At 43.8% G+C, this 25715-nt stretch overlaps 1 protein-coding gene across 7 annotated transcripts in view; it reads left to right on the plus strand.

Moving 5' to 3' along the window:
• The first annotated feature begins 4378 nt into the window (after positions 1-4378).
• The window catches only part of ZNF365 (zinc finger protein 365), a 116057-nt gene continuing 94720 nt past the window's right edge, over positions 4379-25715 (plus strand). For 4 of the 7 annotated variants that reach the window (XR_007410121.1, XR_007410123.1, XR_007410122.1 and 1 more), the window contains exons 1-3: positions 4379-4547; positions 6140-6898; positions 18513-18693. Coding sequence is in view for 4 of the 7 variants with exons in the window: in XM_025434084.3 (XP_025289869.1) it covers positions 6153-6898; positions 18513-18693 (927 nt within the window). In the remaining 3 variants the exon portion in view is untranslated. Of the gene's footprint in view, positions 4548-6139; positions 6899-18512; positions 18694-25461; positions 25500-25715 lie in introns of all 7 variants that reach the window. The other 3 variants (XM_025434085.3, XM_025434083.3, XM_035715274.2) reach the window with 3 other exon arrangements.

The raw sequence follows: 25715 nt of genomic DNA on the forward strand, positions 1-25715 counted from the left end.
ACTGGAATCCTCATTCCTTCCTATGGCCCACATTTGACCCCAGCAAGGGGAGCAAGTAAGTGGTAATCCTCGTGGGTGGTAGGGGTGCAGGGCATCTTGCTGTAAGTTGTCTATTTTTAGCTTCTCTATATGGCCTCCTCTCTGCAGACTGACTCAGGCTAACAGACTGCTGTGGGATTTAAGGCACTCTCCATGGTGTTGCTTGGTGGTTGCCATGCCAACGAAATTTAGCAGAAATAGAGTTTTCTAGTAGATTATTCTGGTGGAGGCTTTAAAGCCAGATTAGAGCTCCGACTCTAAAGCTGAAATGATGCTAGTGATTAGTAATGGAACATAGTAGGCATGCCATTATTACTTGTTTGAAAAACAGAATACATAAATGCAATTAGGTGCATTAGGGAGATAAAGATGTAGCAACAAAGAACTTATGTGCTATGTAAAGTCAATACTTAAAGTCATTCTGGAGCAAGTTTACTCATATCCTCCTTGGATTTTCATAATTACCTGACATTCTGTGTCAAATGATTTGTTTGATTGCAGAGGACTGCCTCTGATCTTCAGGCCACTTACTAGCTCTGCAACTCTGCAACTCACAACTGCACAGATACTTGCTGCAGTCATGGAAAAGGTAACGGGAATCTGATCTGGGGTCCTCCTCTTATCTGGGGAGCTTATTCCATTTGAGAGGGTCTGTGTTCTGTCCTTCTAAAGTCCCTTTTTGGCAAATGTAATCACCATATTTAATAAAATGCATTTGTCACTTAAAAAGCCTCTGCGGTCCAAGAAACCTGTGTTTGAAAGGCTGTCCTGATCACAATGAGTGGATGCTATTAGATAAGGAGCGGGGCAGGGCAGCCCATAAGTCTCCATTCAGTTCCCAGGGCTTTCAGCAAGGTTGCTTTGACAAACCCGTCCAATAGTCTCTTTCCCTCTTTAATGAAATCTATTTTCCCTATTAAGCATTTGGCCTTCCTTCTCTCCTCCTCCTTGCCTATTCTTCCATCCTGCCCATCATCTTTTCCTCTCTCCATCCCTCACTTCTTTCGCAGTGGCAGCACAGGCTTTTGGAGTCAAAACGATTCAAATCCTTACTATCTCTGATGCTTGTTAGTGATGTGACCTTCAGCAACTTTCATTTTATCTAAAGTGGCATTTCTCCCTTGTGCTACCAATGTCTGCCTTGAATGGTTATTTTAACAATGAATTATTTCTCAGATTTTAGGGAACGTGAGAGTCACCTGGAGATAGGTGAAAACGCAGATTCTCAAGACCCACACCCATAGATTCCAGATTAGGTCTGAATCCCAGACATCTGCATTTTAACAAGCTTCCCAGACTTCAAGGGCCTTACTTTGAGAAACATTAGATACGCGCATAAACACCCAGTAGCAGGACATTTAGTAGCAGGAGACACGTTGTAAACATTCCAAAGGTAGAAGCTATGATCATTATTCACTCAGTGGACATTTACTGAACATCTACTATGTACTAGGCATGATACCAGGCCCTGTGGATATGTCCCACTTAATTTCTTTTACTATGAATTGAACTTGTCCTATATCTATGCCTTGTCCATCCCACTAGTTGTAAGTTCCTAAAGGGTGGGATAACGCAGCATAATGCAGTATAAAAGAATATAAATACTAGAAAACATGAATTCTAATTCTATTATTTACTAGCTATATGACTTCAGGGAAGTCATTTTCTCTCTCAGAACTTTATTTTCTGTGTCAGAAATTAGAATGGCTATGAGAATAGTGGTTAAAAGTCTGGAGTTTGGAGTCCTGGCTTTAATACTTTCTAGATGTGTGATTTTGGGAAAATTACTTAGCTTTTTTGAGCCTCAGCTTGCTAGTAAGTAGAAAGGGAATTCATTTTCAACATTCATTCTTCAAGAAATATTTACTGAGCACTTTGTATGTGATAGGTACTGAGAATACACTGAAGAGTAAGACAGAGAGGGTCCCTGACTCATGTAACTTGTGATTGAATACTGGACATAAATAATTAAATAAGTAGCTACACAAATAATTCCATTGTGATAAAGTCTGTTGTGATAAATTTTACTAGCAGGAGCTGGCCTAGCTGGGCAGAATCAGGGTGGACCTCCTGGGAAAGGGGGCAAGGAAGTTGAGCCCTGAAGCATAAATAGGCATTATCTGGAAAAGAAGGACCTGAGATTGGAAAACTGGACTCTTGGAGAAGTAAGGGAATACCAATGTGGCTGAAACCGAGTGCACAAGGTCCCCTCCCCCTCACAGGTGTCGGAAAGATTAAATGAGATAATAAAATGCTTAGTACGGTGCCCAGCATAAACACAATGATCATGGAGATAACACACCTTTTGGTTTGTTGTAGACAGTAAATGAAGTACTGTGTAAATGAGAGGTTCCTAAAACTAGTATTCATCAGAATTACCTGCACGACTTGTTAAACCACAGATTGCTTGCTCCCACTTCAGTTTCTGATTTGGTAGGTTTGGTGTGAGGCACATGATTTGCATTTCTAACTATTAGCTAGGTAATAATGCTTAGCTGCTGGTTGGAAGTGGGAGGCTATCCCTTGAGAACAACTGGTGTAAACTGTTAGGTCCTGAACACCTCTATCAAAGTTGAATCTCCCACAATCTTCAACTCTACATCTTACATAGTACAACTTCTCCATAATTGTTTGATACTCTCCTTGATACTTTAAGAGTGAAAGGGGACCTTGAAAATCGCCATCCTCTAATTTTTACAGGGGAGAAACTCAAGGACCAGAGGCAGGAAATTGCCTAAGAAATGGGACGAGCCTGAACCCAAGAGCTTTTTTTATCAAGGGCTACTTTTGGCATATTCTAAGGCAGGTGCCAGGAAGCCCCTGAGAGAGAGGCTAACCCTGTATGCTGCTCCCATCTGCTAGATGACCAAGATGAGGTTGCCCTCCATTACATGCACATTTCACACTTAAAATTATTTTACCAAGTGAACTGATTTTTGGAATAAACATTTTTGAGTCATCAGATAAATTCAATGAAATATTTTCAAAGGGAATGCACCCCAGCAAGACAGCCCATGTCACCCTTTACATGGAAATGAGTACACATTAGTTCCCCTTCTTTTTTTTTTTTTTTAAGTGCAGTCTCCTCTCTTGTAACTAAAATAATGAGAGCTGATTTTATCAGTGTGTGTCCGGTCAGAGTGTGTTTTACCCTCACAACCTCATTTGATCCTCATCACCACATTAAGAGGTAGGTGCTGATCCTCTCCATTTCACAGATGAGAAATGCAGGGCACAGAAAAGTTTAACTTGTGGCAGGTCCCAGAAGTCAGGATCTGAAACCCAGAATTAGGATTTGAATCATGTCTGACTCCAGAGCTCGGGCTCTTAATTACATGGATGTGACGATTCGCTTGTCCAGAATAAATAAACAAAATCTAAGATAATTATGGAGACATTTACAATGGAAATAAAATCAGTTTTGGAAGGAGTAATATAGTAAGCTCTGAGAACAGAGACACCCTTTAAGAGCCCAGAAGATGCACTGAAATATCTATACAGATGAACAGAACCTCTCTAACAAAAAAACCCAGCACTAACTTTTATCCTGGTTTCTTATTTCAAGAGTTAGACTAGGAATACCCCCCAAACAGGTTAAAATAAAAAGCTGAGTCACCAGGGTCTTTCAGAAGGAAAGAAACCTGTTTAGGAAGAGAAAGCTTCTCCTGCGGGGAGGGGCGGGGTCTGGGTGCCTGCGGACCCAGGAGGCAGAGGCGCGTCCCCTAGAGATCCGGGGGCGGCGGGGGGAGGGGGGAGGGGGCGGGGGGGGCCTCTCGTTGTTATTTATTCACACCCCACACACTTTGCCAGATTTAGTTCTGCCGGCTAACCTAGCATCGGGGTGCTCGTCTCGTAAGGCGAGGGTAGACTCGAGGTCATCTGGGGACACCCCCGGCCCGGTTGCTCAGGACGGAGAGGTCCTGAAAGCACCCCCGCACCTCCCTACAGCCGGTCAGGGGAGGTCCCCGGAGCCGCGCCTCGCCCTCGCCCACCCCCACCCCCTCCCGCTCCCGCTCCCGCTCCCGCTCCCCAGTAGCTGGAAAGTGCAAACTGGAGCTGGGCAGGGCCTGCGGGAGCGCCGCGCCTCCGAGCCCGGCACGCCTGCCCCCCGCCCCCCCCCCCCCCCCGGAGCGATCGCGGCGTCTCCCCGCGTGATGTCAGCGGGCGCCGGGGCCGCATCCCGCTCCGCCGCTGGGGGCGGGCGCTCGGGGCTCCCCCGCGCGGGGCAGAGCGGCGCGGCTCGGCGCTCGCGGGGCCGGCGCTGGCGGGGCCGCGGCGCCCCAGGCCTCCCCGGGCCTCCCCGGGCCTCCCCCCCGGGGCGCCCGCAGCCGCGCCACGCTCCGCCCTGGACGCCGCCGGTCCCGGCGCGGGGGCGCGGGGGGGCGCGGGGGGCGGCGCGGGCCCCGCTCAGCCTGATTTACGGCTCTGCTGAAAACCGCTTCGCTCCCGCAGCACCAGCACCGGCCGCCGCGGCAGCAGCAGCGGCTGCAGCTGCAGCAACAAGTCGGGTGAGTGGCGGCGGCCGGGCCGGGCCGGGGAGGGGAGGGGAGGGGGGGAGGGCAGGGCAGGGGAGCGCAGGGCAGGGCAGGGCAGGGCAGGGGCGCGTCCTCTCCGCGCGGCGGGGGCCGGGACCCTCGGGGCGGCGCCTTCGCGGGCCCAGGAGATCAGGGCTGTGCCTGCAGCCCTGTGGCCCGGGGTCTGCGCTGGGGCCCTGAAGGCAGGAGTACCCCGGAGCGGGTGATTACGCATTTCCCCATTCAGGGATGCCAGCCTCTCCCGTGGCCCCCTGGAACCCCGACTTCCCCTGCCCTCACCTCTCTGCTGCCTTTTCGGGCCAGGGCTTGCATCCCGTCTGCACAGAACTGGCCCCCAAACAGCCCGGCGTAGCGCAGGAAGAGGTCCCCTCTCTAGGGGGCCGGAGGCTGGTGGACCTGGAGGCTTTGCCTGGCCGGCTGGGGACCGTCTGCGCCTGGACTTTTGAAGAGGTTGAGAGCCCAATAACTGCACTTTCCAGTCTAGTCCCTTAGTTGAGCTTCCTCTTTTGGGGGCCCAGTGCGTGTTACGTTTAAGTAGAAACCATTCCTGGAGGCAGTAGGTAAGCCCTGTTTGCAGAGTAAGGCTGCTAGCAGTCATCTGTTGCTAGGGCTAAGATGATAAATTCCTACAAGGAAATAAGAACTTCCTGTCCTCAAAAGAGTTATACTGATACCTGCCTGGTTCAAGTGTAAAAACAGGATCAGAGACGAAATAAATCCATTCAGAACTGTATTTTTATAATACAGTCTTGGCCAGGGCCAGAGCCCCACTTGGGTCAAAACATATCTGTGATCTTGAGTTCCCAAATGTCAGTAAATTTGGAATATGGGCGGCTATTATTGTTACGATAACATTTTGATTTATGGCATCAGAGCAGTAAGCAAAGGCAAAATCTGAGGTTGAAAAATTTCCCGCTGATGGCATGTTTAATGCCACTGTGCCTAACTTGAGTAGTATCTTCCCTATGGTTGAAGGAAGATCAGTGAACTTGCTCTCTCAGGACAAATTTTGACAATTCATGTAAGTTCTCTCTCTCTCTCTCTCTTTTTTGGAATTCATGCGTATCAGGAGTGTATCAGTAAAATAGGGCATAGGTTTGCAGTTAGTGTATTAATAAATTCAGGAGGGCAGGATACTTGAATTCCACTTCGGAATCTGCCACTTGCCATCTGGCTTTGAATTAATTACTGTACCTCCTTGCTCCAGTTTTCTCATCTGCAAAAAGAGGAGTTACCCACCTTCCAGATCCTGGACAGGGGTTGGCAGGCTTTTGTGTAGAGGCCAAGCAGTAAGTGCTTTTGGCTCTTCAGGCTCTCGAGGTTCTGGCTCAACTACTCACCTTTGCCTTTTGTGCAAAAGCAGCAGCAGGTGTCACAGAAATGAGTGAATGCGGCTGCATGTGGGCCCCCAGATGGCAGGTTTCAACTTTAACGTAAGACAGTGTGTGCAAAAGCCATTTGAAGGCCAAAGCCCCTGCCCTGGTGGAGATGAGCGGCCAGGAGCATTTCAGGGGCGTGTTTTAAACGGGCTTATGATCTACCTGTTTTATTTGTCCCCTGTGCAGGACTTGAAGAGTGATGCAACAGAAGGCTTTTGAGGACAGCAGATACCCCTGGCAGGAGTCCTTGGAGAATGTCGCTGTGTGCCTGCCGTTCCGCTGCCCGAGGTGTGGCGACCACACCAGATTTAGAAGTCTATCTTCGCTGAGGGCCCATCTGGAATTCAGCCACAGCTACCAGGAAAGAACCCTCTTGACAAAATGCAGCCTCTTTCCGTCCCTCAAAGACACGGACCTGGTCACGGCCTCAGAACCCCTGAAGCCCGGGAAACTGCAGGGCAGCGGCCACGTGGCGAAGCAGAAACCCAGCTACGTGAGCTTCTACAGCATTTCGCACGAACACTCCCTGGACCGGAAGCCGCTGGAGGTGGTGGCCGAGCGGCCCGTGTCCTACCTGCAGACCTACACGGCGGCCGACCTGCGCGCAGACCCGCTGGAGGGGCCGCGCGCCAGCCCTGGCCTGCCCGCCGCCTCCGACACCAAAGCGGCTTTCGAGGCTCACGTCAGAGAAAAGTTCAACCGGATGGTCGAGGCCGTGGACAGGACCATCGAGAAGAGAATCGATAAACTCACCAAAGAGCTGGCCCAGAAAACCGCCGAACTGTTGGAAGTCCGGGCTGCCTTTGTGCAGCTGACGCAGAAAAAGCAAGAAGTGCAGAGGCGGGAGCGGGCCCTGAACCGGCAGGTGGACGTGGCCGTGGAGATGATCGCGGCCCTCCGGCAGCGGCTGACCGAGTCGGAGGAGGAGCTGCTCAGGAAGGAAGAGTAAGTGGTGCTGTGCCTTCACTTTAGGCATCTCCCCACCCCACCCCCAAGTTACAAGCACCTGTAGAGCCAGGATTGCTGTTTATTGCTTGCAGGTGCTTTGGCTGCATTTCTCATTGAGACAGTTGCAAGTAGCATGCACAAGGCTTTTGATCTTACTTACCTCTCTGGGTATAGTCTGCAACCCAGCAGCAGGAAAGTCAAAATATTCAGCCCATTCTCGCCTCGGGAACTACAGAACGTTTTTACAGAGAGGAGTAGCACAGTCTGTCCACGGTGGGCTCCGTTCCTGTCACCGACTGGTGAGCCGGGGCGGCGAATGGGAAGGCAGAGAGGGGGCGCTAACCCAGCCATTGCTTCTTGATCGCCCCCATGTAGCAGAGTCAAGAACAGGAGGTGCTGTCTTGTTCAAGTATAAAAATATGCCCTAAATACCAGTAATTTTGGCTGCTTTGCCATTTTGGATTATCTGCTTGTGTTAATTAAATGTTGGTAGCTGAGAATCCATTTAATTATAGCTTTTATTTGGAAGAACCCAGAAGAGACTTCTGATACTGCTGACTTCTGTGATTTAAATTTGAGAATTTTCTTTTTGTAAAATGATATGTGATACAAGAGTAAGTCAGGCCTGCTTGCAAAGAGTTGACAAGTGGTTTTCACAAGATATAGGTGGTCAGAGAAACTATTACTTTAAAAGACCTCATACTTGGAAAAGCATTCCCTTATCAGTAAGTATAGCTTCAACTCAAACTAGAAAATCATACATAACAGTGCAGTGTATTCCCCAAATGCAGAATGCTGGATTTAATTTTAAATGGAGGCTGAGAATTCATAGAATCAAAGGGCATAAAAATCAAAGGGCATACACTAGGATAACTTAGAAGGAAGGATTCAATTAATTTGGATTATATAATAGAGGTAGACTTAATTTCATACTTTCTGTGTCCCCTAGCACTCTTTTATCATGTATTGTCTCTTAACATGTAGTAATTAAAGCTTCTCCATTTGTCGAGAGGCTGAGAACCCCTATATAGTAAAGAGATCATCACCTAGTATATAAACATCACCTACATTGTACCTACAGGTAAAGTCTGCTTTGATCAACTAGAAATTTTTTAGATTGCATTGTGGAGACAGATTCGAAAAAGCCACAGATCTACTTTGCTTTTAGGGAAATGATCTATAATGAAAAATGTCTCTCTCTTAGCTTCTGGAGTTTCTCAGGGAGAAGGTAGTGCCATGATGATGACCCATTGCAGACACCGGGGTGATTAACATTGCATCCCTGGAAAAATGGGGTTCCCCTATGTGCCAAGGAAAGCTTAGAATTAAATTTGTGGTATTTCTGTTTGAAGAGCAGTGAATTGAAAAGGAAAACAAACTAAGTGTTTGCACATATCTGTCATATTTCACTTATTAATTATACAAGTAATAGTGAATTTAGAAGGATGAATTTGCTGGTGGTTGCCTGCAGAGAAGCCAGTATGATGGAAGGGAGGGTCATATAATTAGATCTAGATTATCGTCAAGGATCTTTTATTTGGGGTTGTGGGTTCCAGAGTGTCTTCTTATTAAAAATCTCTGGTTAACTAACTTAGTAAAAGTGGGCCATGCATGGATCAGTTATGATATTAATCCAGTGTTGTCACCTGAGGACCACTTCAAAAAGTAATACATGCTTGTAAAAAAAAATTTAGCAGGGTAGAACTGTATGTATTAAAAGTGTCCCTTCCTCTCCAAGCATACCCTGCTCTGTCTTCCAGAGACAGTTACTGTGTAGCTCATTGGATGTCCTTCCAGACCTCTCCTATGTCAGTACAATCTTATGTACTTTGTACAGAGTTACTATATTTTCCCAGATGGAATCATGACACATACTATTCTGCATTTGTTTTTGTTTTATCCTGGTATGTTGTAGGCATCTTTCACACACTAAACCTCTGAGCCACCCAGGCTGCCCCTTTTTCACGCACTAAATATAGGATTATGTCATTCCTTTTGGCTATTGTATGGTATTCTGTGGTGTGTTGCATCGTGGCCGATTTCTTCAGTTTTCTGTTAATGAATACATGGTTTTGTTCTATTTTCCAGTATTAAAAATAGTGCCTCAGTTAACATCCCTGTGCATATATCTTTAGGTTTTGTCAGTATATCTGAAGATGAATTATGAATTGGTTTTTAGTATGTCATTTTGGACTACTGGCGGGGGGGAAGCAATAATACTGAAAAAAAAAAAAACCTTAAAGTACAGTGAAACTGCCTTAAACTTTTAAACATAAAATTAACAAAGTCTTCATTTTTTTTAAGCCTTCATTTTGCCTGTCCCGTCAGTTTCTCTATTCAAGTCTCAAATAATCACTCTTTCTGTACATAAAATAGCACTGAAAGAGTCTTGTTTATAGGAAAGACACTAGAGCTCTTGGTCTGAGAGGGTGACTGTGGCCAGCTCCCTCGGTCTGTAGGGTTCGGCCTCACAGACACCCACCCTTGCCTCCAAATGGGGATGCAGAGCAAGCCAGCTGCCCATCTGCCATGCCATTGAAACCACGTTAATTTGATGAGCTTTGCCTGGCTGGGACGTGCCCCTTCCCTCCTCACCATCCCTCACAGAGCTGTGTTTTCCACCTAAGAGGTGACCTTTTAGATATGGGAAGATCCTGTTTGGCCAGAGAACAAACCAGGAGTTGTGCTGCCCTACTAAACCCTTCCAAAGGAGCTCTCAAGATTCATTTATGAGAGAAAGCAAGTGTTACAGTCCAATTCGAAGTGGACTTAAACTCTGGAGACTCTTTGAGACACATGGTAGATTCAGTTTTAAAAAAAAAACCCGCATACATCTCTACATGAGGCTCTCGTGTATGGATTTTTCCCCTCAACTTTAAAATCTTTAGGGTGAGGCTTATGAGGCTCAGTTGGTTATGGGTTTTTCATGAGGCTCTTCTGCTTACGGATTTGTTCTCTCAACTTTAAAATCCTTTCTTTCAAGCCAAAATGAAAGACTCTGGGGCTGTCTATAGGTGGAATCACCTTGCATTGTAGAAGTCCTATATAAGCTCTGTAACAGAGGAGATGGTTTAAGTAGGCAAGATCTTGTACTTTTTTGTGCTGGTGAGCCTCATTGTATCCCTGGAGAGAGTGCGTTTCTGGGGTGCAAATCCAAGAGAGATATTGTACATCATCTTTACGAAGTTTCTGCGACTTTAAAAGTCCTACTGAGGCAGGCATTTACTTATTCAAAAGCTATAGGGTAGCACTGCCCTAATCAGGTAAATCAATCCCAGCCAACCTTGCAGTAAGATATCCTTTAATAAGAATGGACAGACTTGGATGGTAGCTGATTTGTAGTTAAGTTGGTCATCCGAAGTTTGGAGCACATCTTTGTAATAATGGCAATCCCAAGTTTTTCTGTACCTCCTTTGGTAAACCCTAACTAAGGACCTGTGATGTGCCTGGCATTATGCTAGGTGTATATGAGGAACATAAAATTCATGCTATTTTCCCCTAGGGAGCTAACATCCTACATAGGAAGAATAAAACATGCCTGTGAACATGTCCATGTTTGGACCCAAGGTAGTTAGAACAAATGGTGAAATATAAGGTGTGGTTTCAAGATGATAAACCATTAGAGAACAGAATTTTTTTTGTTTTTTAATGTGGAGAAGCCAAACTGAGGAAGTGCGGATGAAGGGCAGTATTTGCATGGGTGGCCAGAGGTGAGTGACATTGAAGGGACAGCAGGGAGAAGAACTATTAGAGGTGGCCTCCGGAGGACATCGTGTGATTTTTGGAACTGGAAGGTACCCCTTGTCTCCTTCAGGATAACACTCATTTAAAGAGGTGGAAAATAAGGCCCAGAACAGTGGAATGACTCGCCCAAGAACAAAAATTAAGTAGTAGAGCTGAAATTGAAACCCATATTCTCTGTCTCTCTGCTGAGTGCTTTTTCCATTAATTCACTGTGTCGCAGCCAGACTTTTGAAAATGTGGTATTTGCCCAAAGCGTCAAGACTTATGTAATACTGAATCTGGCCCATTTTGGAATGGGCTGGCTTCTTTGCTGTTTTGAGAGAGCTGCTATGGTGACATCATTTATTTTTCTGATGGGATTAAAGGAAAATTCAGCTGGCATCAAAGGTGTTGGGAAATAGGAAAATGTTGGCGTCGTAAGTGTGGTTATGATATTAAGCTCTGGAATACCAGCCCAGGGCTTTTAACTTGACTCTGGATGTCCGTGGCCAGTCAAATGGAGCATATGCTACTGCCAGCCTGTGATTATGGTGAGGGGCCTCTGTAATTCTATCTCGTCTTCATCCTACTCCCTTGTGAGCCATGATAGAAATCATCTTTCCCTTCTTCCTTCATTATTTGCCCTGTTCCCAGCTGGGAGTCAGCCAGGAGATAAAGCTTACACTAGGTGCCTGCTGAGTGCCAGGTACTGTTCTAGGTCGTACAGTGGTAGACTGAATGAGTCTAGTTTCTGCTTTCATGGCAGGAAGAGAACAGAAGGTAAAATTAAACATTAAACGGACTGTTAGGGGTATGATAAAAGAAGCATAAAGGGATGGCCTGAGTCAGGAAACGTGCCTTTAGGTTTCTATCCAAAGCTGGCTTTTTAAAAGGGATGCTGGCCTTTAAGAGGTAAGTTTGACTTGGTAACTTGCTTTGCACAGCTAAACCGCCTTGCCACTTAATTATAGCATTCCCATTTTTGATCAGCTAAAGCAGTGAGTAGACAACTTGGTCTCCAGATGGATCCATAGCTAGGAAACAGGCCAGGAAAAATCATGTTACATGTAAGGTTCAGTGGGACAGGGAGGGGTCTGTTTGCTCCACATTTTAGTGTGTTTGTATAAATGAGGTTCTCTCCTTCCAGGCTACTTTCCATGCAGACTTAAAACTAATGTTTTAACATCAAACATGCCCCCCGATAGATGGTAAAAGTTGGAGACCAAGGAAAATATTGTTTTTCCCTGTCTAATGTCAGTGTACCTCCTTTCTCTCTCTGGACCAAGGGGCTTAGATGTAGTGTTGATCTACTTATTACCAACAAGAGTCATTTGACTTTCTCATTAGAGTTATTTTTTAAGCTCTTAGTGAGAACTATATGCCTTTTGGTTTAGTCAAAGAAGCCTAAAAGAGAAAGGTGAGGCAAAGGGCCAACAAAAGTAGAGATGACATGGCTTCAGATGGACAGCAGGTGCAGATTCCAGCCTCTTTGGCTCCGTGGGGTACACAGGAGCCTATCACAAGCCCCAGATTTGCAGCCAGACTCCCAGCACTGGAAGGTAGTTGGCTCCATCTTCAGGATTTGCCTCCTCGCTGACATTAGGGTCTGTCTGAGGTGCTCTGTGATCAATAGCTAGCCTATTTTTAGCCAGAGGTATTTTTACCATTTCACATACCTCCAAAGAGGTTCATAAATCAGTAATGTAAAATGAAATTTAAATAACTTGGTAGAGCTTTGCCTTTGGGAGGAGAAGCTGATTTTAAAGTGTTGTTTAAGAATAGAAGAGAAGCATCAATTTAGATCCCACCCTCAGTCCTGTGGGAGGTACCTGGATTGTGGACTACTGTTTGGTTTTATGCCCCAGTACTTGTCTGGAAAAAGATAAAAAGAAACCTCAGGCTCTTTTTGTCAGTTAAAGATTTTCCACTAAAGATGTGGTTGTACATTTTGTGCATTCAGCAGAAATCTGTTGTGCCCCTATTGTGTGCTGGGCTCGTGTTTGGTGCTGGGGCTACCACAGTAAAAGAGCAAGCAAGGTCCCTGACCACCCAGATGTCACAATGGAATGGGGGTAAATGGCATAACTAGTGCTGTCTGCAGTTTGCGATCTGATAGGATGTAACGTTCTGCGGGAGCACACAGCAGGTCACCTAACCCACACCTAGGCATGTGTGGAAAAGCTTTCTAACACAAGAGCCCTGAGGTTAGAAGGTGCACTAAGAACTGGGGCTAAGGAGAGGCAGGGGGAGGGACCCCAGTGAGAGAACAGCATGTGCAGAAGTAAGAATTGGCTCACAAGCTGAATGGAGTTCCCTGGTGCTGCAGCAGAGAGGGAGGTGATGTGCATTTATGAGGCCCAAGGGGACCATAAGGCTATAAGATGGCCATGAAAGCTGGAAACAGGGAAATAACTGTAAATTACAGTACATGATATGATCAGTGTGTTGTCTCCTATTAACAATGCATGGTTCAATGGGTATGTAAAATTGCAGTGAACACCACGGTGCATTAATACACATTTCCCTCTATCTCTACACCTGCTTTTAGAGTGGATTTGTCACATGATCATGTACCTTTAATTTTTTCTGAATTATCCTATCTTTAAGCCACCTCAGAAGAAGTAACGGGGGGGGGGGGGGTTCAGTCTGTAAAAAAAATAAATAAATATCACCTGTTTCAGACCTTAATCCTGTAAATGAATGAATACATGAGGTAACAAATACTTTTTCTAAATAAAGCTTTGATTACACTGAAAGGGCTATTTCATTAGATGCCCTTTTTGTTTCTGAATCTCAGGATACTAACAGATTTCTAGCTCTGCAAGTCTTTCTGCCTAATGGTGAGCTTCAGGCCGTTTCTAATCCTATACTGGTACTTTTTCCTTTAGTATCAAATACTGATTTAAATAAGCATCTTTTCCACCAAGGCTTAAAACCTTGCATTCTATCATATTTAGCCTTTTTAGAAAATATGTATATGAGAAATCAAAGTTGGGGCTGGAAGTGGCATAAAATCCGTTTCCCCAAAGCTGGTTTTCACCACAGCCTGATGGGATTTCACTCAGGCTGTCTTTTCTTCCATCTGGCCCTTCAGTCTTCCCCTTGTATTCTAAGTCACAGGGTTGAGAACCTAAAATAAAACCACACATGTCTCCTCCTCTTCTCTCTGATGACATCATATTATTCTTTCTTTTAGTCATTCAGCTCAGCTTTGTTAATTACATATTTATTGCAGCATTTGTTTCTTTTAATGTTTGCTTCTCCCACTCTATCAACTTAGCGCACCACCAGCCTGATCCAGCCTGCTGTCTGTTTTTGAGGAGCTTGTGAGCTAAGCATTTTTAACCTGAAAAAAAAAATTCAAGGGAAAAATAATAATTCACAATATATGGATAGTACATGAAATTCAATTTTCAGTGTCCATAAGGTTTTATTGTTACACAGCTTCTATGGTTCCTTTGTGTTAGGCAGAGTTGAGTAAGTGTGATAGAGATCATATGGCCTGCAGAGCCCAAAATATACTACCCGGTCCTTTACAGAAAAAGTGGGCTGACCCTGGGTTAAGCAGTAAGCTTCATGAGGACAGCCATGGATTCCTGAGTGTCCCAACACCAAGCCCAGTACCTAAGCTAATTCAATAAATGTTTGTTGAGTTACCAAATAGTGAAACAAATAAACGTGTGGACGGTGACTACATCTTACTGGGGTTCCAGCCCTCCTTGTCCACCCCTCTCCCGAATTCTGAGGTTCAGGATAATTTGTACGCAGCCTGGCAGCACTTCTCAAACTTGTTGACCCCACTTCTCCTTATGTTGCTAAAAAAATAATCTGAGGGCCTCCAAGAGTTGTTGTTTGCATGAGTTTTGTCTACCAACATTTACTGTGTTAGAAATCAAAACTTATAAAAAACAATGAGTAATTTATTTAAAAATAGCAATAAGAAACCTGTTACTTGTTAATATAAATAACATGTTTCTATGAAAAATAACTATTTTCCCAAAAACAATTTAGCTAAAAGAGTCACGTGGTTTTATAAGTTTTGCAAATATATTTAATATTGGACTTAAATAGAAGGCAGCTGGACCTTGTTACTTTGCATTTAGCGTGTTGCAAAAATATGTTGTTTTGGTTGAAATAGATGAAGGAAATCCAACCACATATATACATATGTAGTAAGAAAAGGGAGGGGTGCTTTAATAGTTTTTTTTAGAGAACAGAAGATATTCTGCTTAGATACTGTGTCAAAAGTTGACAATTGGTAGTTTCTCCAAGAATCATGGAGATTGCAATCTGAAATCCTGTCAGTGAATATCTTGTTCTCCCTTATATTGAAATCTATTGGTCTGTCTTACCCTTTGAATGGATATTTTACTGTTTGGTCTAATTATTCAAGAGATTATAAATGTAAAGTGGTCAAACCTCGTTCTCTTTCATTCAGGAAATTCCCATGATTCCTTGGGGGAAATGAGGTGTTTCTGGATATTGTCAGCCCAGATTGAACAGGATGTGAAAGGGGAATCTGAAGTTGTATACACATGCTAGTCCATAATAAGTCACTGGGTTTTGTTACTGTTTTTATATAATACAGACACCCAAACATATTCTCAGCATGAGGCAGTCCTCTAGCTGTTGTCTTGTATAACATCTTATTTAAAATTAAATCATCAGGCTTGTTTTAACTGTCTTTTCTTTTTCTTTTTTTAGTTGATGTGAAACACTCATAAACTGAAATTAAGTTAGTATTGACGCCAGGTTGGTTGAAAAATGCAAAGGGTGTTAACTTCTCAGCTTCAGGGCACAAGGTAATTGGATGAGAGAGAGGTTAGAAAGAGATGCTTCTCTTCTACAACATGGCATAACACTCCAGGATCAGCTAGGAGCACTAATGTTAATTTGCAAAAGTTTTATATAGAACCAGTAGCAGAACATTACATGATTTAAAAATATAGCCACAGTCATCAACTGTACTGTACTCAAGATTTGTTTTCTTGCTTTTGAGATGTTAATCCTGTGGGATTAAGCTGTCAAATATTGCTGTTTTACATTCTAAGCTTACAGCCTGAGAGCCCCCAAATAGTAAATATGCATAGAAAAAAAAAAGACTGGAAAAATATACTAGGATGTTGATAGTAGTTACCTCTGGGTATTGGGATTATGAGTCATTTTTTGTTTCTTCCTTGTCCTTTGAAAATATTCATTACAAGAAATATGTATTTAACATTACATGTCATGTATTATATTGAGTGATGGGTTTAGAGCAGAGAACAAAAAAGCTGATTTGGCCCTTGCTCAGTTTTAGATATTTTAATAAGCCAATTTTTATGTTTCCCCAAATAAATGTAAAATGTTTATAATATAGTAAATACTTTAAACCAAAATGAATTGAAAAAATACATGAGCTCTTTTTCTCTGTTTTTCTTTTGGGTAGGGGAGAGGGTTGTCGGTTTTGTTATTTTCCCTATACGTACAGTTTGGAGACTTGTGTCATGATTCAGGTATCCTAAATATCACCTACAAAGTCTCTACAGTGGACTTGATTCTGAATGGATGGGAGCCTTAATGTCAAGAAGAGGAAGAAATAGCCATATTCTTGGGGTCTGTTTTCTAAAGGAAATCAACTGTTCCTCAGAGCATGAGTGGATGTAGCATGTAGCATGCTGGATGTAGCACCCGGACGGACTCTCCATTATTTTGCTCTCATTTAAAGTTACTTAGGAGGCAGATCAAAGCTCTATGATGATAGAGCTTGAAAATTGGCTGGTGTCTGTGGCTTCAACAGTTTGGAAAGTGCACGTCTTCCACTTAGGGCTCATACGGAAACATCTGGAAATAAACTTGAGACTTGATGAAGGGAGAAAAACTGTTTTCCAAAAGGATTCATTTCTTTTATGTGAATATTTCTTAGCTACTGAGAAGGAATAGAATTATTATGGGATTGGGGTTTAGGTTTGATCCTGGAAAGGAAACTAGAAAAAAAAAGGGGCTAGTATAATAAGCAATCTGTGATGAATCATGTCAGAACCAGTCTCTTTTCTATTTTTATAAATATATAATTTTCCAAGGTTTTGCAGAGACGTTTGACTCTGTAGGAAGTGTCTGAAAAGTTTCCGCATAGCCAAGTGTGACATTTGTGAGAGAAAAAAAATCACAACTAATTGTAAAAGTGAGTCACTGACTAGTTGTGTAGAAAAAAGGAGCTGGAAACTACTACCAGCTATTTTACGGAAACCTTTTGCAAAATTTCACGAGTCAGACTTACCTGAAGTTCTGCTCTCCAGAAATTATGGAGCTAAGTGGAAGGTACACAGAAGGCAATGGATTTCATCAACTATCTAGAACAACTGCATGAGGTTAGATTTTTTTTTTTTTAAGATTTTATTTATTTATTCATGAGAGACACAGAGAGACAAGAGACAGGCAGAGGGAACCTGTTGCAGGACTCAATCCCAGGACCCCAGGATGAGATTAGATTTTTTTAAAATAGGATTTCTTAATCTGAAATGAAAGAGTCTGCGAGGATAATGAGCAGTCCTTAGAATCTTGGTTCTGTGTAAGTTGAACATGGCCAGAAAAAGGAGGGAGTGCTCCTCCTTGACGATCAAGAGAGATTCTGAAGACCTATAAAAGGAACACTATATCCACCAGGTAGTAAAATGATGGAATTCATTACCCCGGGTGGGCATGGCAAAACATACAAAGGGAAAGGCTGAAAGGATCCTCATAATTTCTTATTGAGAACTGGATGCAGAGTTGTGATGATAGGTCATGCTGATGACCTGATGCTTGGCCTGAGAAAAAGGGCAAGCACCTGTGCATATGTGTGTTTGTAGAAGTTGCTCATGAGAATGGCTACCAAACTGTTACAGATGGTTGTCTCAGGATAATGGGGTTTCAGATGGTATTTTCTTCTTAATATTTCTAATGCATTTAAATTTTTATAAAGAGTTGCTTTCATTATAAATTGGGAAAGTATTATTTTCATATGTGCGTTAGGAATAACGAGATATAAAATTCTAATACAGTGATTAAAATGTCTGGATTTGTGACTCAGAATGAATTATGTAGGTAAAGGCATATTGTTTGAGGTATTCTGCTCAACTTTTTTGGGGGGGGGAAGGATAGCCTGCACATTGATTCTCCTCTTTCAGCTAAAATAGCTTTCCCACAGACCCGAGGTCTACCTCAGGATGGCATTTCTTGGGCTGTTTCACTTTTAGCTCAAAAAGACACAGTTGGACAAGGTGACTCATTTTATGCCCTTCAGTGCTCAGCATGGCCTTTGTTTCCATACCTTCCCTCCCTGTGCTCTCTTCTCACCCAACAGCTAGGCTTTTAAAATGAAAGTCAGAACTTTTCTCAGAAGCAGCCAATGGCTTCCCATGTCATTTGTAAGAAAATCTGGGGTGGCCGCACGCCCCCGCCTACCATCCTCCTCTTGCCTGCCGTGCTCCAACCACGCATCCCACCATCGGTGTGTCCCGCGAAGGCCTGGCCTGCTCTATCCAGGAATCTGCCTGGCTTATTCCTTGCCTCCTTTCAGCAGAAATCTGTTCACGTTTCTCCATCCTGACCTCTTTCTAAAACACCGTTCACACTTTCCCTTCCTCTGTTACCAGTTCTGTTCTCTTGCACCCAATTTCAGTTTTTTCCTTAGTGCTTATCATCACTGACATAGATATTTATTTCTGTACTTGATAATGACTCTTTCTACCGAAATGTAACCTCCAAATGTAATCACTGCAATGTAACTTCATGTCTTTCGCCAATGCTGCGAGCGCCCAGCCAAGGACAGTGCCCCACATGTAGTAAGCACTCAATAAATATGTGTCAAATTAATGAATGCCTGTCTGATTTCTCCACCTTGTGTTCTGACATTTTTGCCTTGCAGAGAAGTTGTTACATTCAACCATTTCCTGGAAGCAGCAGCTGAGAAGGAGGTTCAAGGGAAAGCTCGGCTCCAGGACTTTATTGAGAATCTGTTGCAACGGGTAGAACTGGCGGAAAAGCAGTTAGAGTACTATCAGAGCCAGCAGTCCGCCGGCCTCTGCCGAGACATCAGTGAGCACGTGGTAAGTCACGCAGGCCCAGCCACCAGGCGTGCAGGCCTTGGGTAGGATGAGACCGATGGGGTCAAGGACCCAGGAAAGGGGAGCTGGGGAGTGACTTGCAGGAACCTTCTAGACCTCATTTGAAAGCACAGCACCGGCCATGCCTATGGTATGAAGTGATGCAAGTGAATCCAGGACATGGGAAATAAGCAAAATCCGTGATGCACAGTTGTCTTTGCCCTGCCACTCCACACCAAGATGGATAGGTAGAAATAGTTTTATATTATAGATTAACAGTATTAGAAGTGGCCAAAGAACTCATCGGTCTCGACCTGGGTGCTCAAGTAGATTGGAAGGAATTAGCCTGTTCTGGAGCTCTTCAGGAGAATCTTAAGAAAGCTTTGGCCTTTCCTTGTAACAGCAAAATCTAACCACGTACCTCTTTTTTTTCCTTAAGGGGAAGGATGGCACTATGTGATAGACTTTATAGGTGAAACATTCTTTAAGTAGATTTTCAGAAATTCTTAGAAAATTTCACAGGTGGCAGTTCTATAATACATTTTTGTATACAATTTTATATGTTATTTCAGAGACCTAAGAAACACCTGAGAGTCCAGATAAGAACCGTGAATATGGCTGAAGGTCCAGATGCTACTAAGTAGCTTGATCAAGATTCCCTGGTCTCTTTGGGGGTGGGGAGAGATACAAATAACCACGCCCAAATGAGGGAGATGAACCCTCCAAACAATTTTTTTGATATCAGCAACAAAGCCAAACAAAGGATTTTTGAAACCCCACAGTGGTTTATTTTTAACATTTTCATGATCTCTTCAACTTTACTTACGCTTAGCCCTTCCCCAAAAGATTCTAAAATGATTCTTTTACTTCCCCCCCAAATGGACTGTACACATAAGGAAAAGAAAAATAGGAAACATTTATGCTAGCCAAAATGTTGGTAAAATTGCTACTGGTTGATTAAAATGTTTAGTTTGAGCATTCTGGAAGCCAAGATTGAACGGAAACAAGATTAAAAAAGAAAGAATGAGATGAAAAGCAGGCAGATAAAGGAAGGAAGGTGGGAGGGACAGATAGACAACAGGAAAAAAATGGGGAGGGGGGGGAAGAAGAAGTGAAGAAGTGTTATATAACCGTACTGTAATGTACACTCCATGCAGTGTGGCAGCAGGAACTCTAGAACTTTCCAGTCAGGAACAAAAGTAGACTGGAAAGAAATAAGTTTGTTACCTCTGTGAGGTTCCAGTAACTGTAATCAAAGCAGTTTCAGCCACAGTGACATGTTTATTATTTTCCTGTTGGTGTTCGTGGTCTCCGGAGAGGGAGCTTATACTTTCTTCCTCGATTTTTCTCTCATCTCCTTGGGAAACTGTGAGTCCAGTCATAACTAACTATGGCTAGAGGGATACTCTGAACTCCTTTCTGCCTTCTTCCCACCCTGCTCTCTATCAGGAGGGAGTGTGGCATGAGATCATGGAGCCTAATGTGAGGTGAAAAGGCCTGGCTTCCAGATCATTCCAACCCTACTCCTCGTCTTCCTGGGCCTATAATTCTTCTATAAAATAAAGCAGTTGGACTAGATGCTCGCTAGCATCTTGGCCTCCTAAATTCTCTGATCATCACCTGATTTGGTTAAGAATTCTAAAAGTGTAGCATTATTAAGTTTTAGGCTTACAGATAACCCAGAGCTAAGAAATGGGTAAAATTCTACTGTACCAAGACAAGAGGATCTTAAAGAAAGGGAGAAAGCAGTGGAAGGCAAGGACGAAGAGAAGCAGCATATTCATTCTCTCTTATTTATATTTCTGTGCTTGTTTTCCTCTGCTCAGCTTATTTTTCCAGCTTGAAAATTAAGCATCTTTTAAGAGACATTGCCAATGATTATTTTCACCAGATGGTACACACCGTCAAAAGTTGGACAGTTCTCCGCTCTTCTAGTCAGCTGTGTATATACGAGGTTATATGTGTGTGTGTGCCTGAACGCACGCAGTGCACACAAGTATACACATAGACACATAGATAAACAGACACACATGTACACATACATCCATACATACATATACAGCAGGAAATTAGTCCATATTTATGTTTATGCTTCCTATGTCCCAAAAGTGACACAATCTGCCTTCATCAGACGTGATCTACCTGAGGAAGAATGGACTAATTGAAATAAAGTACAATGCAGTTAAGATGATTGTGGGGAATATAGAAGTGAGAGCTGTCTGTGAGTAGGACACGGTCACGCCACATGAGATGGACTGTATGACTGTTGTCGGGAGGATACATTGCCCTGAGAAGACTGAAAATGAGGCGCATTGTTTCTGACAGGATTGAGTGGAGACACATCTTCCCCATGTTCATGGAAGTCCTCCAAGCTCCTCTTTGGACAATAGCATCGCACGTGACCATGTAGTCTACAGACCCTCAGACCACTACTCCTTTATCCTTCATCTCTTTAATCTTAATAGTATAGATGCATCTATGAAATTGGAAACAGTGTCTTTGATGTAATGCAAGTGCTAAGTCTGGCCTCCCAGGGTTGCTGTGGCTGTCCACAGACAGAAGAACTTGGATCTTTTAGCAGGAAAAGCTTGGAATCATTGCTTTGTTGACTGACTTGGCCCAGCTTAGTGAGGGCACAGAGCCCTGAGCAGCCCTAGCTTCTGGATCCTCAGCCCTTCCCAGGAGAGCTCCTTGCCCCAGTGTGCCCCAAGTTGGAGCAAGGTGTTCTGACCCATAGCCTCCACGCTGCAGCCCACGACAGCTTGGAAGCCATCCTCAGCTTGGGCTGGCTCTTCATCTCCCCTAAGGCTGCACTGCAGAATCACTGTCTGCCCTCTTCCCTCTTTTTCTTATTACCACCTCCAGACAGCACTGAAATTTCTAGATTGATGTATGAGTTGCTTCTTTCCAAAGTGTGTTCTAGCTTTAAGATTGTTTTATGCCTTAGCAAAACTCCCCCTCACATTTAGTGCCTTTTCTGCAATGATGTTTCGGCATCTGTATTTTCCCCCTTAATTCCCTTGAGCATTTGTGTTCTTTTTTCACCTGGCTGATTTCTAAAAATGTAACATGCTTACTCAGATATTTGTCTTTATGCTCTGAAAAATGCTGTCGAATTAGACATAAAGTGACCTAATATCCCATCTGCCTGAATCATGCACTGAACTGCTCAAAGGGAAGGCTATGAAACAGCTTGGGTAATCTTATTTTAAGTGTTGCATTCATTTCTTGCAGGTTGCTAACTCGGGGCTAGCGGCCATGCGTTCCATATGTATTTACTGGGGACACAGCCCCGACTGGGTACTGAGGGCTCAGGGCAAATGGGGTGGGTGAGGCCCCTGCCCTCAGTGAGGAAGGGCAGTGCCACCAGAAACAAGGCAGCACATAACTAGGATGATCTCAACCCCTGTAAAGAAAGAAGTAAGAGGATGTGTGAGAGTGGCCCACTATCCCTCCGTGATCAGGAGAAGCCTTGCAGAGGAGGCTACATTGGGACTGGGAGCTGCATAAGAGGACCTCGACGGCTCAGTGAAAATTGGGAAGTGGCTTAGGAGGGGACAAGCTTGGCACATTCGAGTAACAAGCTGAAGTCAGAGATGCAGGAAGGCTCTAGATTGTGGCAGGGCTTCTGAATCACAGAAGGAGCTTAAATGGGTTGCAGAGCATAGAGGGAAGCCATTGGAAGGTTGAAAGCTGGAGGGGATCTGTGTTTAGCAAAATCACTCTGGCTGGTGAGTGGGGAATACCCTAGAGGGTTGCAGGACTGAGAGACAGGTTAGAAGGCCACTATGGTGTGGCAGGGGATGGCCGCTTGGGGAGAGTGGAGGCAGAGAGAAATGGTGGGCACAGGATAGATCCTGGGGATAGCGTAAACTAAACCAGTTGGACTTGCTGAAGGATTCAGTTTTAGCAGGTGAAGGAAAGGGAGGAATCAAGAATGAATTCAAGATTTTGGTCCCAGCAGTTGAGTAACAGCACTGCTAAAATACATAGAGGGGAGGTGAAAGGAGGACTGGGTGTCCAGTGTCTCCACCCTGGAGCAACTGGAGACCCCATATTTGTACTCACTTTGGCTCTCAGTGCACTTACTTATATTCTTCCAACCCAGAATCTTCCTTAAGGACTCTCTTGATCTCTATCCTCATACAAAGTATTTGGACTAAGAGAAAGTAGAGGCAGGGGGAGGTAAGCTAAGGGGGACAGGGGGACGGGGGTTTCCATCTGCCTAAGGCTATGGGACAAGAAGGAACAGTGGCCTCTTGTGTTCACAGGGAGGAGGGCACATGAGGCTCCACCCTACCCCAGCCTCATGATCTGTAGGATCACTGGAGAAATTCTAATCCAGCCACAGATTCCATTTAACTTTTTTGTACGAACATGCTGGCTCTTACACAAACACACACTCTTCAAGGAGGCAGGGCAGAGTGAAGTCTTGCTCAGACTTAGAATGTGCTAACTTGGGTTTGAAGCCCAGCTCAAAAACTGGTAAAGCATTTCAGTATCAAACCAGCTACTTAACTCTTCGGCCTCACTTTCTACATCTGTAGAATGGGGATGACAGTGCTTACCTCCTAGGGTTGTTTTTAGGGTTAATTGTGGTGGTTATATGGTCAACATTTTAGCCAGTGTGTGACATACACACCTGCCCAAGTTATGGTATCTGTATATACGTGTATAAGGTGGGGTTTCTGATTCATCTTTACCCGTATTTATTTGTACATTTCCTTTTCAGTAATACACAGTAAACTCTTCTAATTTCCTGAGGTCTCAGCAGGGTCCATCAGTGACATTCAAAGGCACCAAAGTTTTGGTTCTCAAAGCATTTTGGAAGTTGGGGACTTCTTTGAACATTTGATAACATTGTTGGCTTTTTCCCCAGGGAGGAAAGTATGTATATGCATATAAACACACACACACACACACACACACTTAACTTTACATAAAATTCCAAAGAGTATTATATATACATATGCAACACATCATCAAACTGCATGCTTATATACATACATAAAGTGAAAAAATTGTTATGCCTTAAGAATAATTTTAAAAAGCAGGAATAATTTTATTTATTTTTCTTTTTAAAGATTTTATTTATTTATTCATGAGAGACACACACAGAGAGAGAGGCAGAGACACAGGCAGTGGGAGAAGCAGGTTCCATGCAGGGAGCCCGACGTGAGACTCAATCCCAGATCTCCGGGATCACACCCTGGGCTGAAGGCAGCGCTAAACCACTGAACCGCCTGGGCTGACCAAAAAGCAGGAATAATTTTAAAAAGCAACTTTTAAAGGAAGAAAAACTCTCTAAACCTTTTTTTTTTTTTAAACACAGTTTACATATATACATACTAAAGTCCTTTCAGGGAGCCCAGCTGAGAAACCCTTATTGGTGGTCGTGGGACCACAGCGGGAAGATGGAAATGCTGGTACCTTTGGGCTTTCCAGAAACCGCCAGCCTGATGTTTGCCTGAGCCATCTGTCCCAAGTTCTTTGTGTATTGCATGACCTCAGGACCCTTCTATAAGGAAGGTGCCTTTTTCTGTCCACCTTTATTCATCTCCTGTTGAATCTAGCCAGTGGGAACAAGGTCCGCAATAAAGCTTATCTCATCTTGCCTTTCTGAGGACATGAGCCTCAAAAGTTGGTTTAGGAAAACTTCTTTCTGACTTGCTGCTGACTCAAGCTCGAGCTGCAGGCAGAAGACCTGGGAGAGTGACCCCATTACGCTGAGCCTGGTTTCTCTGATTATTTGAATAAAGAAGGACTCATATCTTGGCCACATGGGGCCCCAATACCAGAGTGGCCCTTTCTACACATATTCTTTTTTTTTTTTTTTTTTTAATTTTTATTTATTTATGATAGTCACAGAGAGAGAGAGAGAGAGGCAGAGACATAGGCAGAGGGAGAAGCAGGCTCCATGCACCGGGAGCCCGATGTGGGATTCGATCCGGGGTCTCCAGGATCGCGCCCTGGGCCAAAGGCAGGCGCCAAACCACTGCGCCACCCAGGGATCCCTCTACACATATTCTTTAGCATCCTCTTCTGTTGGTCTGTTTGCTGATGTGGCAGCAATTCTTATAGTGAAGGCTATATGAGGGAGGTCAGGAACTGAAAAGGTTGGGAATTCACTGGCTTTGCCTCTAAAGTGAACGGTGACATCTGGCTCACAAAATGATATTTACCAATTTGTTCTGCAAATGATATTTGAGCCCAGCCACAAAAGTGCATGCAGATACTTTATTGGGAGTGGAAAGTAATCTCAATGATAGATGGCCTCAGGGACAGTTGTGGAGTTGGTCCTCATATGCTCCCACTTTAGAAATGATGTATTTTAGGCAATAAACATTTTATGCCAATTTTCCCTTTAGTTGATACACTGTGACCAACCACAGCTGTAGTAAATTAGCTTCACATGCCGCCTGAATGAATCAAGAAATAATGGCATATCAGTCTAGTTTTAAAAGACATATTTCTTTAAATGTTGCTCCATTAGAGGGCTCTTTGACATTTTGAAATTTTTTAGATCTACTGATAAAGGCTTCTTGGAAATCTCAGAACAGGGAGCTACAGAGGCTCCCTGAAGAAGCAGAGGCTGAGCAGGAGATGTTCTTGTTCCCTGGCCCCAGTGGAAGGTGCCATGGGCATGCTACTGATAACAATCCCTGGCTTCCTTTAATGGGAATGGTTTCTTAAACACGAGTGAGAAAGATTTTTAAAGCCAAATCCAACCTTCAAGGGAAGTAATGTTTTTTCTTATTTGTTTTCCTTCAGCTTACAGATATCTCATCAAATAGGAAACCCAAATGCCTGTATGTATATCTTTTTATACTTGGGCCATTTGATAATGTTTGCATAATGTATTTTCCTGTTATGTTTTATATATAATATCTGTATTATAAATGGATTTGAGAGTCTCAGATGAAAATGTACCTTACCTGCCCAGGTACCCAATTTTGTAAATTGTGGATACAACTTTTAACTATGCTAATAGCCTGTTAGTATATGGCAGTAATGATAGTTGTGCA

Source organism: Canis lupus, chromosome 4 (assembly GCF_003254725.2).
Source record: "Canis lupus dingo isolate Sandy chromosome 4, ASM325472v2, whole genome shotgun sequence".
NCBI lineage: Eukaryota > Metazoa > Chordata > Mammalia > Carnivora > Canidae > Canis > Canis lupus.